General features: G+C 39.0%; 1 protein-coding gene across 1 annotated transcript in view; it reads left to right on the plus strand.

Annotated features, from left to right (window-relative positions):
- LOC146494942 (copine-9-like) overlaps window positions 1–4,224 on the plus strand; it is a 127,553-nt gene extending 123,329 nt beyond the window's left edge. Inside the window, exon 20 of the mRNA XM_085147021.1 lies at window positions 1,259–4,224. Coding sequence (XP_085003147.1) covers window positions 1,259–1,441 — 183 coding nt within the window. The 3' untranslated portion in view covers window positions 1,442–4,224. The remainder of the gene's footprint in view (window positions 1–1,258) is intronic.
- Window positions 4,225–13,678: the final 9,454 nt, after the last annotated feature.

The raw sequence follows: 13,678 nt of genomic DNA on the forward strand, positions 1-13,678 counted from the left end.
TGGTCCTTAAGTAAGGCTTCGGAGGCATGAACAGCTTTAAAATCCATCACTGATGCAACCAACGCGCTGTCTTACTTGGTATCATTATTTTCCCCTCCCTTGTCACGCAGCACCTGGTGCCAAATATCACATGACAAATGTACAAAATGCAAGTGGTATGTCTTCAGGAGACAGATGAAGCCAGCTGTGTTTCCATTTTTCATGTCTGAAAAGATCTCTGCAAACATTAAGATGACAGAGAACTTCTGAAAGTTTTGTCTTTAACCTCCTGATGTGGAATTGGGCAAAAAACATAATACCCAAATCAAGCACTCTTTCTCATTATTTAACAAATGTGAAATTAGAAGCTGGTTTATCAGTTTTCTGTTAAAAAAAGGGACATCATCCACATTGTTTGAAATCAGAATGGACAATGAATCTTGAAAACTCTGCAGCCAGCCATGAAAAGCCTACAAATGCAGCTTCCTAGATATGCTAAGAGGTATTCTTTGATACCTTAGCTGCTGTCTCATGCAATAATAAGCTGCTGTTTCCACATATGCTGCTAGATATTATCTTAATGACACCGAGGTCCAGGGCTGATGGTCCATGTCTTTTTATTCCCAGCCAGTGATGTTTTGCCCAGCATGAAATAGTGTATTGTCCTGCATGGGAATAATTCTGTCCGAGAAGGTTTGATTCTACCTTTTACATGGCATGAGATGGCCAGTTAGAAGATCCACATATTATTTTGTACCCCCAGGGACCCTATACCCATCATCACTGGCCTCCCTGCATCATTGCTAGTGTGGCGGTGATGCAAACATGGCATCCGCGGTCTTGAGCCCACTGTTTCTCCTTGTGAGAGTTGGTCAGATGGAACCTTTTGCACAACTGCCAGGCTTGGGAGCATCCAGCATCCACTTGAGGATTTTGGTACTCCGGAGACACCGTCAGTTTTGAATATCAGTGGCTTTTTATAGCTGCCTTTCAGTGTTATTTGTCTAAAGGAAACTTTCCTTAATGAGCCTTTATCTAACTGAATTCATCCGTACTCTGAGTCACTCGCTAATCTTTTCACGGTTTGATGATTTCTTCAGTTTATGTGAGATATTGGCAGTTTTCATCACTCTCGCAAAACATTGCACTGTTCCAGACTTTTTAATCTTTTGGGAGATCTTCAGAAAAAAAAGATTTTTATGTTGTCTATACTGGTATGCTACTTGCATAATAATCTGTACTAAATAAACAGGATGTATATAATGATTTCTGCTTTTAGTTCGTTCCATTCAGAGACTACATTGACAGATCTGGCAACCAGGTCCTCAGCATGGCTCGACTAGCGAAGGACGTCCTTGCCGAGATCCCCGATCAGCTGCTGTCTTTCATGAAGAGCCGAGGAATCGAACCGCGACCAGCCCTGTCCTCCTCCCCACTACCGCAGCTACACAGACACATCTGACCCCCGACACAGTCTCTGCCTTTCTTGTTTCTGCTTCTCCCTCCTTGCTTACCTCGGCTCACGTCCCTCACTCTTGTTTTTCACTTCAAAAACAATAGTGAGAGAAAAATCGACCCGCCACTCATCCTTCTTCCTCTCTCATCACCCGTGGGGATAAACAGGCACATCGTAGCTACACAGCGGGTGTCATCCCTGACCCGCCCACTGCTGTAGCTCTAAATTGCCCTCTTATTGCTTTCATTTACTGTTTGAGACTGAACCGCAACCACTCCTCCCCTCTGATACCAGACCGTTCAGAGCCTGGCTGTTTTTGTTTGTTTGTTCTTAATTGTCTGATTCCCCTCTCCAGACACATTTGGAACAAAAGGTTTTACTGTTGGTCTTCGGCCAGTGTTGCCACTCATCACATTTGGCAGGAGTGCTGAAGCTAAATAAATTCAAATCTCTTGATGAGGAATAGACTCCAGCTCGTATCAGGTGCTGTGGGGTTATTTAGGGCCAAGTTTCGACTGATTTTTTGGAGTGACCGATCACAACAATAAAATCTATTTTCACCCAGCAGTTTTATGATCTCTTATTGTTGCTGAGCCAAATCTGAAACTGTAATCGAGAATGCAAACTACTTTAGTATAATCCATTCAGAGAAAATAGAGTCCTTGGGTTTCTCCTTTTTAAGGTAGGAAATAAGTGTTGTTAGAGCTAATATGGGGAATCCAGTCACATGTGGCCTGTCACACACTTAGACACACACTCGCCTCTGTCAGACATGCCACACCCACACTCTCTTTGCCCAGCATGGGCCGAGGCTGGGTGCAGATTCCCCTCCTGCTGTTAGAGAAATGCCAGACTCTCCGGCTGCCCTGCAGAGAGGAGGAAGAGGGAGGAAGGAAGGAAGGAAGGAAGGAGAAATTGTAGGTGGGAGTAAAGGGAACAGAGAGGAGGAATGGGCAAGAGAATGAGCAGAGAAAGAAAAAGAAAGTGAGGAGAAAAGAGATGCACAAAGAAGCAAGGAAGAACAAAGCATCCGGAGATCTGTTTTGTTTGAAGGGAAAGAACAATGAGGCAGATGTGAGCTGGGTTGGAGACAGCAGCAGAGAAGGCTGTAGCTCAGTGCCATCTTTAGTTGGAGAAGCCTTTGTATGCATATTTACAAGGTGTGGAACAATCTGAATGAGGGATAAACGCACATTCTATGAAAAGCAATATACCTGACTTCCAGTGTAATGTTTGCCCTATGCATGTCCCTTCCTCTCCCCTGCCATGACTTGACATTTTATTCCCCGGCAGACTGGAGCTGTGTGCAAAGTTGGCAAAGCCTGCCACCAAGTGTTCACCCCTTGTATAGCAGGGTATCTTTATTATGCATGACTACTGTACATTTCTATACTAACTCAAACAGTACCCACGCATGAACAGATGCAGCTCATCTTACTATCTTAATTCAAGACAGGCATTCCAACAAACAACAGAGGCCCGTGTAAAGAACTACAAGCATCTATGTGAAACGTGTCACTCTTCAGAGTTATTGTCAAGTGTGACAATTGTGGTTTATATGGGATGTTTTATTTGCTGTGTGACCATATAGACTTTTTCTAAAATAATCCGTTTCAACGTCATGTTTATTGCATGTCGGGGAAGCAGAAGTGTTGCAGTGTTTAGATAATTGTCATCACTCAAAGTGATTGTCCATAATCTGTACTGTACATTTTCATTTGCAGATTTTGGAACTAACTTGTATGCCTTGTGTCTTGCAGAAACATGTGAAATTACCTGTATTTTTGATATTTTGGCAGGGTCATGAAAAACAGAAATGAAAGGACTCTGCAAGATGCCAGTGGTATTAGAATGGTTTTTGAACTTATTTAAAGCCCTGCTGTGATTTTTGTCTATCCCCTACTGTTGTCCTATGGCTGTATGAACTTAAAGGCAACCTATTATGCTTATTTCTAACTTCATATTTTTATTCAGGTACTCTACTAAAGTTGCTTTGCATGAGTCACAGCTCAAACATAATCCTTATTTATCTTATACTGGGGCTTGGTGCAGCGCATCAGTTCGTAACCTGTATAAACCAAGCTGTTTTATGCATTTCCGCTGATTGGCAATCCAACATAAAAATCTGACTTAAACAGCAGATTGGTGGAGCTTTGTGCTTGCTGACTGCGCTGTGGCTCTCGGTTGACCGTATTAGTGATATCTGCTCTGTGAGACATCATACAGAGCCAAGGTTAGAAAAAACAAACTGAAAAGAGAGTTTTCAAAGCAGCTTGAACCCTGAGTTTTAGCTTGCAGGGATAACTGACACCTACCCTGAGCTCATTAACTGAACCTTTGGTCATGTGAGTATAAGGAAAAGCATAATAGGTGCTCTTTAAAAAAACAAAACAAGATGGTTAAAGTTTTATTGTATATAAATGTTCTTTTTGCTTACAGTAAAGCTTCAAGAAACTTTTACATCTGTATTTCAAACAGCTAAATTGTATGTTGACATTTTTTAGAATGTCCATATAAGGGGAATGTAGATGTTTGACCTAGAAACCCTTAACTGTTCTGACAAATATCTTGTCGTGTTTCAATATGAGGTTTGACTATGTCTGTGTTTACGCATATCACCTGAAGGTGATGATCTGCAGTACAATATATCCAAACATAAAGCAACACACTCTTGCTGGTTGTATGTTGTATGTAGTAATTCATTCAGCAGCACTATAGAAATCACTCAGAATGAGTTCCAGCTTTAAATTGTTGGTTCATTAAAAAGATTAAAGAACTTTAATACATAATGGTGGTGCATTTGCTTCATTACCGATTTGGATTCATTGCCTTATATCTGTTTTCATCTTGTCGTGAAAATAAATACAGTACTTAACAGAGCTCCTCAGTGAATCTCCACCTTATCACAGTGGAGGGTTTGGGTGGCTCAGTGATCCCATGTTTGGCTATGCTGTTTCACAGGGCAAATTTCGCTGGGTAAGGGGCCACAAAAAAGAAAAAGAAGAAAATCCAGGGACCAGTTTAGCTTGCCCAGGATAGGGCTACTGGGGCCCCACCCTGCAACCAGGCCCAGGGAAGGAGCACCTAGTGGTTGGGGCTTGGCGTGTATCCTTGTATCCTCACTGGTTCACTGTCTATACATTGGGGTTTGCCTAAGTGGATGAGAGGGCTGCGTCCCTGCGCCTTCAGGTCAGGAAATAGGTCCTGACTGTCATTTGCACTAAATGCACTTGGTGTGGTGCTAGAGGGTGCCCTAACTGGTCACTCCATTTTCCTAGTGGGAGACTTCAACGCTCACTTGGCCAAAACCAGTGATACCTTGAGGGGTCTGTCTGGAAGAAATGGCCTGCCTGATACAAACCGTCTCGAAAGCCTGCAACTGAATCTCAGTTTCAGGAACATTTTCGTGAACTACAAATTCTTATCTGCTGTGCATTCAAAAATGTTCTTTGAAGTCTCTGAACTTTTTCTAGCACATCCTGCCATTATGTCTTTTCTACTATTAGTGACATATTGTCAGTGTAGACAGAACTGAATCGTTTTGACAGATGACCCGCCCACCGCCAAAAATCAGAAAATGTTTATTTTGATTAAAATTCTAATATGTTCACTGTGTATTTGACCAGCTTTGCTAACATGTATCTATGTGTTATATAAGTAATTTAATTAATATTACAAATTTAGGTTTAGTTTTGGGTGCCCAGAGCAAGTACTGACTATTACCACTCATTTGTGGTATGAATAATTTAGAAACCCAGTGGATAACTTGGGAATCCAGTGGTTTTAAGATACAGATAACAGATATCCAATTCAAGGCTTCCAGTTTTATCGAACAGTTTCTTTGAAAAAACAGATGATTTTTAAAAAGATAAATTATTGTCAGACAAACAGCATTCTTGCAGACACAGTGACTATGGTAAATTTGTCTAAAGTGGAAATGAGAGAATAACAGAATAAAAAAAACAACCTTACTGTTCAAATTACTCTCAAGTATCCACAGTGCCAACACTATTCAGTTGTAATTTTGATGTAAACCTAAAAGTCTTTAAGTGTTTATTCTGAGTAATTGAACTTTCAGTATTGAAGCTTTGAGGAGTCTCTCCACAGCAGGTCTGACAACATTATTTCCATCATAGTTCTTCAGGTCTTCATTACAAAACATTTTAAAAAGGTAGATAAATATTTTCCTCTGATATCCTGATTTTGAAACAGTTACTGTGTTTATTTCATAAAAGACTTGGTCTGGCAAATCTGTTGGATCATTTCAGTTTAATTTACCAGACAAACAGGTCTGTGGAAGATGCAGTCAAAATCAGATTACATCATATTTGCCAAACCTAGACCTCCTGGAAGCTACACAAAGACACCATTTATGGACTTTAGTTCAGCTTTCTATCAAATCATCTCTGAAACTCTTGCCATTGCAATCACCCTGTTTTTCCTCTCCATAGTAACCCTGGAAGCTCTCACAAACATCATCGATACTGAAATAAAGATACTTTTCACCTTAACTCTTTAGTTACCCTTTATGACTGATTTAAAGTTTAGGTAGGTAATACACATTTAAAACAAAACAGACTTTTTGGTATAACTATTCTACATTTTCAAACTGAAAATGGCTACTTGAAATAACTTTAAAAAAAAACTTTCATATTGTATGTCCCCCTCTGGAAATCGACTATGATGCTTTGTACTCTATACAATTTTTAGTTTACAGACTTTGAAATTTAAACCTATTATTATATTATATTATTATAGATAAAGCTACCCAGCAGCATATATAAGTAATTAAAATAATCTCAAGCTTCAACATTAACGATGTATACATATTAATAAATCAGTTAATACAATCCAGCAATATAATGTATTTGAGTACCTGCAGTTTAGGTACATATTTTAGTTCCAGTTTGAAGGAATCATACAGTGTTTGATCCCAGGTCACCCAGATGCACCATTCTTTGAACTATGAAAACAGTGGACCCGTTGGTGCCAGATATGCTGTGACGGCCAATGGAACACAATGACCCAAAGAGACAGAGGAGTAACTCTGACTGGATGTAAAGGTGTTTCAAAAAGAGGTGTTTTGAAGCAGGCCAGAGTCAAGGAAAGTAAGAGTTCATTCAGACAGACTGAAAACAGGTCAGGAAATTACCTCTGAGCAAAGTGTAATGTTACTGCAGATAAACTGCTTTTCATGTCGCAGTCACCCAAACATCTTTTCATTTTCAGTAATCCAAAGCACCTCAGTGTGCTACACCTCTGGACAACAAGCAGATCCTGATGTCATTACAACGCTCTTCTTTTTTCCCCCTCCTTTCTAAACATAATATTTTATGAGTATGTGGAAAGAAACAAGGAACAACATCTGGCAAAAACGTGTGTTTTTAAAGGGACTTGAACAAACCTGGTTTTGTGGGACTTTGGGTAATAGGTCAGAGAGGCTTAGCTCAGGGAAACTTTGGGTAAATATAAATGAAGCTTTCAAGCCCTGAGAGAAAAAAAAAAGCAAGAAACTGGAGGCACACGTGAAATTTTCAGGAAGCACTACTGTCAGAATGTGCGTAACACTTTTCAAGAAAATTGCTTTAAGTACTGGTTACAGACAAAAGCAGTAGTTTTTGAGTTTGATCCAGAGTGGTTTGCTTAAATGTTAACTAGGACCAAGGTAGGGTACAGCTCAGCAAGACTTTAAGAATACTTATGAGATTCTACGATGTCTGCGCCTAATTCAAAGTGTCAGAATCCATCATATAAGCTGCAAATTAAAGCAGAGTAAATAATCGAGGAGAAATAAATCGTGTCAGATTTTAAAAGACTCCATAAAAGCACCAGTAGTATTACCTATAACAACAATGCAGCCTTTCTGTTTTTCCACTTACCTCACCACCAAGCTGCTTTATAAAACAGCTTTTTTGTTGTTGCCATGCTGTCATAGCCGAGAGGTGCTGCAGATGAAGGTAAAAACCAAAGAGAAATAAAGAGCAAGCTGGCAAAATCTCATGCTGCGTAAATGCACGTAATGTCTCTCTTGAGGGGATGACTCAAATACCTTTAAAGAAACACTTTGAAATTTAATCAGATGATAATTTGAACACTACTCTCATACGAAGCCAGTTAGCATAGTTTGTAAACCTATGCTAACTGGCTATGCTGAACCAGTGTTTATGCTAACTGGGTTAAACCATATTGGCAAGAAGAAACAGCTAGCTCTCCTCTTATAAGCACTTCAAAATTTATTAAATAGATAAATAGTGATAACTAATAGACTTTTGTTATTTAATCCATACAAAAATTGGGAAAATCTTTAGGACATAACTATATCTAACTGAGAGATGTCCAGTCAGATATAGTTTTCCACCCAACTTTTACTTTGACCATTTGGTTGTGCTTTATTTCTGATGAGTCAAAGAGATATGTCAATGCTTTACTACATTTTCTCCTTTGTGAAGAAACAATCTTTGAATGTGGATTTTGTTACTTAGCCAGACTAGCTGTTTGTTGTTTACGCTAATCTAAGCTAACCAGTTGTACCTACCATAATTGTACTTACCAAGTATGCATTTTGTGTATTATATAAAATGTAAACTCATCTGTAATTTAAAGGTCTATATTTTAATGATCTGCACAAACTTTTTCACACTAAGGAAAAAGGATCCAGCTTAGCCTGGGGCTTCTGAGGCAACCCGCTATAATGTGAACTGCTATTTTGGATCAAATTATCCACTAAATCCCTGGTATATTTTGCCATGACAATTATGTTAACAGCATACTTGGAAGACACTGCTTGCTACATATTGCATTTATTCTCATTACAGTCAGTTCTGTTAAATCCAATCAAACTTGATGATCTCAGTGCAAGATGTCCAGTCCAAAAGTACCTGACAATACTGACAATCATATAATCTTTGCATCTTTTCCCATCACTGGATTCTGTGAATAGCCTGAGACATAATTTAAAGCTATTAAATCACGATTTGGCCACTACATACTGAAGCTAACCATTTTTTAGATCAGAACAGACTGAGGAAGAAGAGGGATACATAATACCCCTGTTTTGGACTTTGAATAAAGGCAATGCTTTGTTCTCTGTGTCTGTAAACGGTTTGGATTAGGACTACAGATGCAAGACTTGGAGGCATAATATTCTCAGCGGAGCATGGCAATAGCCATGAGAGCAGCGCTAAACACTGCAGCCTCTGTCCTGGAAAAACAGTATCTGGGAGCTGAGGAGTCTTGGAAAATAATGTTGCAGATGACTTTATTTAGTACCTTTTACAGTATAGCACATCCCACAAGCAAAATGTCAGACCTTTAAGGTAAAGCCCCAAAGATTTTCATTGTGTCGGCCAGATTTGTGACACCATTTATGCTCAGTGTTAACCTTTCAGATCCACTTTAAATGCATCTGAAAAATAACCCGTTGACGTCTTCCTCCATGGTATCAAGTCCAAGCTCTGTCTTTTATGAAAATACGACCTGTACCATTTCTTAAAGATTGACGATCATTGCACATTTCACTGAAGAGGCCGTAAAGTTCTACTATGACAACAATGAATCTAATATTTTCTTGTGCTTCCATCCATCCATCCATTCTTTACCACTTATCCTTTTCAGGGTCGCGGGGGGCTGGGGCCTATCCCAGCTGTCTTAGGGCGAGAGGCAGGGTACACTCTGGACAGGTCGTCAGCAATGTTCCCTCTAATTTTTCACGTGTCTGAGCGAATGCACAAACTCCCTGAGCGATCCCTTGGACCACTGTGAGTGACATCAGACGTGTGCACTGTGGTCACGCCAGCATCAAATCCATCCAAGTTACATGGTTTATTAAAATAATCAAATTACAGCGTTTACATTTATGTTAGACTACTTTTAATTAACTGCTTTAGCCCATTTACAATGAAAATGTAAAAAAAAAAATCTAGTCATTGACCTGTGTAGTATGTTAACACTGTTGGAAGTAAAAAATAACTTGAACTCCAATTTCGAAAACACAACTTTCTTTTCTTTTCTTTTCTTTTTTTTTTTTTTTAATAAAGCTCTGACTTATGAGTCTGTGGTCTGGGAGAGAGTCCTGTAACTCTCTGTCTGCAAAATATAGTACATAATGACCAATGCTGGGCAATTAATTATATAGTTACTTCTGTAAGATGCTTTACATTATTTGACCCATCGGCCCCAATCACTTGTTTTTTTCTTCGGTGTATGTGTCTTTAGGCTTCAGAGTTAAAAACAATTAATATGTGTACAAATAAAGCACAAAGGTAAATGTTAAAAAGACAAAATTCTTGTGCATTAAAACATTAAAATATCTCAGCTGCTACCAGAAACTATAACAGCAGTGTTGCTGTCGTTGACTAAATATTGGTTTTCCTTTTTCCACTCCTGATGATGACGATGGTGACTCTCTGTTATCTACAGCTTTGTGCAATCCCATTTATTCATATCCTTTACACTGCCACAACATGATCTTGTGTCTTTTTTTCTGGTCTTCCTCAATAGGGGAATAATCAAACTACTGCTCATAAAAAAGGAAAGTAAACTGCTGTTTTAAAGTTAGAATGCAGTACCATTAATGGAAAAGCTTAAATCATACTTGTTTATTGAATCAAATAAAAAATGAAAGCAATATTATAAGCACTTGATCTACTCTGTCACTATACTGTGTAAAACATCAGGAAATTCAACAGAATGGAGACATAAATCTCACAGCAGGCATTTTGCATAACGCGATGCCATGAATGTGCTTGGGTCTGATATACCATCTTTCTTCCACATTAACAGCATGTATTTATTAAACACCCACTCACATAGCAAGATAACGGCTTTCCATTAGCTCCTGAAATGGGATACTTGATTTCAAAAATAAGGCTTATATGATTATAAGACTATAATATGACTAAACTGTTTGTGCAACAGCCTGTTAGAGGCTTCAGGAAACAAACTGTTAGTAAAAGGAGCTCTAATGAGTGAAAAAAATAAGAGCTAACTGAGGGTATACATATAATGTTTCACATAATTCCCTCCTGTAAACAAATGTGTGTAGGCAAACGTAGGCAGATAAAAGATTGACCCGTGACGTCTGTTGACGACAGAATTGGTTGACGACCTTGAAAGGCGGGTTATGCACTCTGTCCCGATCATGTTTTGATTGGTTAAACAAATAACAAAGGAAGAAGAGTAAACATCAGCAGGATGTATGGACCCTGGGGGATTTAGGTCAGACTGTCTTTCTTTTTTTGTGATCTTAGAATGAAAGTACAGAAGCTAATATGATGACATAAATGTTTTAAAAAATGTAAATTATATGACAAAGCTATAATGTCACAGTCTTCTTTAATAATCTATACAAAGTAAATTTTTCGATGTCATCATGTCACATGCTAAGACTCCTACTACACTGTGCATAGGATTACACATACTGTATATGTATCCTGCTGTTTGAAAATGGAAACATTAACAAGGTCACTTAATGTTTAAAAAGTCTCATTTTAATGTCCCTAGGGCACCTTCCTCTATGGATACATTGTAAACAGACACATTAAGAAGAACTGGACATGGCTTTCAAAGACGGCTCTGACTCTGCCAAAACTAAATTAGTATTGCCACTTACATTTGTTTTGGGCACAGTGCTCTGGTGGGATTTTATATTCCATCTGGACTACAAATCCTCCAGGAAGAGACAGGATGTGTCTGTGGTAAGTAGCAAGAAATAAATGGTTGGCTAACTCTGACATTCCTGACCTCCAGTCTTGACACTTGTCAGCCAACATGTGTTGTATGTTTGTAATAAACTAAATGGTCTAGTGAATAGGCCCTAACTGACAGCTATGCGTACAATTAACTATCTTTAACCTTGTGAGGACTAAGTCGTCCATGGTGATGACTTTAACCCTAATCCTTTGCTATCAGAATATTAAATTTTTTGCCTGCCAGATCTTAGCAGGAATCAGGAAGCTAAGAAATAATCATTCTACCTGTAGCTGACATGGATTAAAAATTGTCTACTTTAAAAACAAAAAGGTTCTGCTTGACTTTCACAAAAAAATAAGGTTAAGGTTAATGTTTGAAAGTAGGGTTAGGGTCAATTCCAACCACAGTGTGTTAAAAAAATCAGCATACAAAGCAGTTTGTTTGCCAAGTATCTGTATGGCTTTGAGCGAGAGTCAGTACGAGGCATAAGGCAAAGCAGTTAATCCATCAAATAGGATGAGACTTGCCAGGTTAACTAAAAGCCAACTAAGCTGTCTAAGAAGTGCATTAGAGTCGAGAAGGGTGTTTGTACCAGTGTGACTGTTTGTGTTGGTGGTAGCAGCACGACTGGATGGGGGAGTTGGAAGAGCTGAGCTTCTTTGCAGTTTTATTAAAGCCCCATTGCACAATTCTCAGAGGGCATCTTTGTTCCCAAATACACTTTTTAGAAAACAAATATGAGTTACTGTTAGTATTGTTAGTATCTCAAGAGGGCATCTAATAATAGAAGTGAGTGCGTCTATACTTGTATTACTCACATTGCGGGGACATGATTATACGCTTATATTGAGGGACCCACGCACGTTAAACTCAAAGTATGAAAATCTGGTTAAGGTTTATGTAAGGTTCAGGCTAGACAAAGTTTAGAGTAAAGGCTAAGTTTACAAGAGTAGTCGTTTTTCAGTTTTTTAGTGTGTGTTTGTGAAGGGTCAGCTGCTCGTGAAAACTGTTCTTGGAAGTGCATTCCCAACATTTCCAAAAACAAAACAGGTCACAGTTGAATTAATTGTGTGTGTGTGTGTGTGTGTGTGTGTGTGTGTGTGTGTGTGTGTGTGTGTGTGTGTGTGTGTGTGTGTGTGTGTGTGTGTGTGTGAAGGGAAATAAACCTGTTCAGATCACACAGTGGACTGTTTACATGGCAGGATTAAACTCTCCAGGGGTCTGCTGGTCAGCTGGTGATGCTAAATCCTGTTACAGCATGAGCACCCAACCCATGATAACACTTTAGAAAGGGTACAAACACTGTATCTAACATATGCATTTAGCAATCATACCAAAGATCCAACTGATACCCACCTAAGACCAAAGTCTCAAACTGTTTACATTTACACGTGAGTACTTATGATTTTTATTTTGTGTTCTTCCATATGCAAGAAACTTGTCATACAAAGGAAGTATTTATCTATCTCCCAGCCAGTGGTTCTTCGGCGAGAATGCCAGCTCTTTTGAGGGTATTGCCTGTGATCAAAGAAGCACACATTTTACCCATTTCAGTTTTGGCAGATTGCTAGCGTTACCAGAGGAAATAAATCAATTTGATTAATTAAGTCCATCTGGGGCTTACATAATATGCATATGTGTAGGTGTTTGTGAGTTTGAATGGAGCAGCCGAAACCAATTAGTATGTGGGGCAAAGAAAAGAACCTCTGTAGGCTTCATGTGACTGTTGCAGTGAGTAACCGCTCTGAGCTCTGCATGTCCTCAAATGCTAGCAGCACTACAGTTCTCGCAGTACAATTTCCAGCAAAATTTTGCTTGAAAAATATCTTGGGACCTGCAATTAGTCACAAACTCCAGTAACTTCTAGCTCATGAAGATACCAGGGCATCCTGACATTTTTAACAAGCTGTCTATTGATATGAGCAAAGATGTAATCTACATGAGGAAACAGTGAAGTCTTTACAGGGTGCAGTGTACAGACTTTGTCCTTCATCTCCTTGTTTTTTCTCCTTTCATTACAGGAATTCTCTCTGACTCAGGTATGTGTCAACTGAGAGAGGCTGAAACTCTGGTAAATGAGCCATGGTCCATTCAATTAGCAGGGAAAGAATGTTTAAACTCAAACTGTAATCCCGCTCAACCTCACGTTAGGTATTTACTGTATCCAGCAGCAGTGGTAGGAAACAGAATACCTTTCAATGAACAGAATCTCGTGTTTCAGAAAACTACTAATAACAGGCCCGATTCCACTCAAGTGTCCCATTAAGTCAATAATGTGAAAGTGAAGCAGCTAAATGGAATTGAATAATCATTCATGACATCATTTATAATTACACTTCACTGCTTTGGTGTTGTTGTGACAATAATTGTAGTAGCAGTTATAACAGCAGCATCAGTAGTTGCAGCAGTAAAAACACTACAACAACTTTCATGCTGCTAGATGTAGCCTGGTAGTAGAATTAGTAAGTATAAGCAAAAGCAGTAATAGCAGCACCGGTAGTTGTATTTGTGAAAACAGCCATAAGAACAGTAATCCCAGTTGTCCCAATCTGG

Source organism: Neolamprologus multifasciatus, chromosome 20 (assembly GCF_963576455.1).
Source record: "Neolamprologus multifasciatus chromosome 20, fNeoMul1.2, whole genome shotgun sequence".
In the NCBI taxonomy this organism is placed as follows: Eukaryota; Metazoa; Chordata; class Actinopteri; order Cichliformes; family Cichlidae; genus Neolamprologus; species Neolamprologus multifasciatus.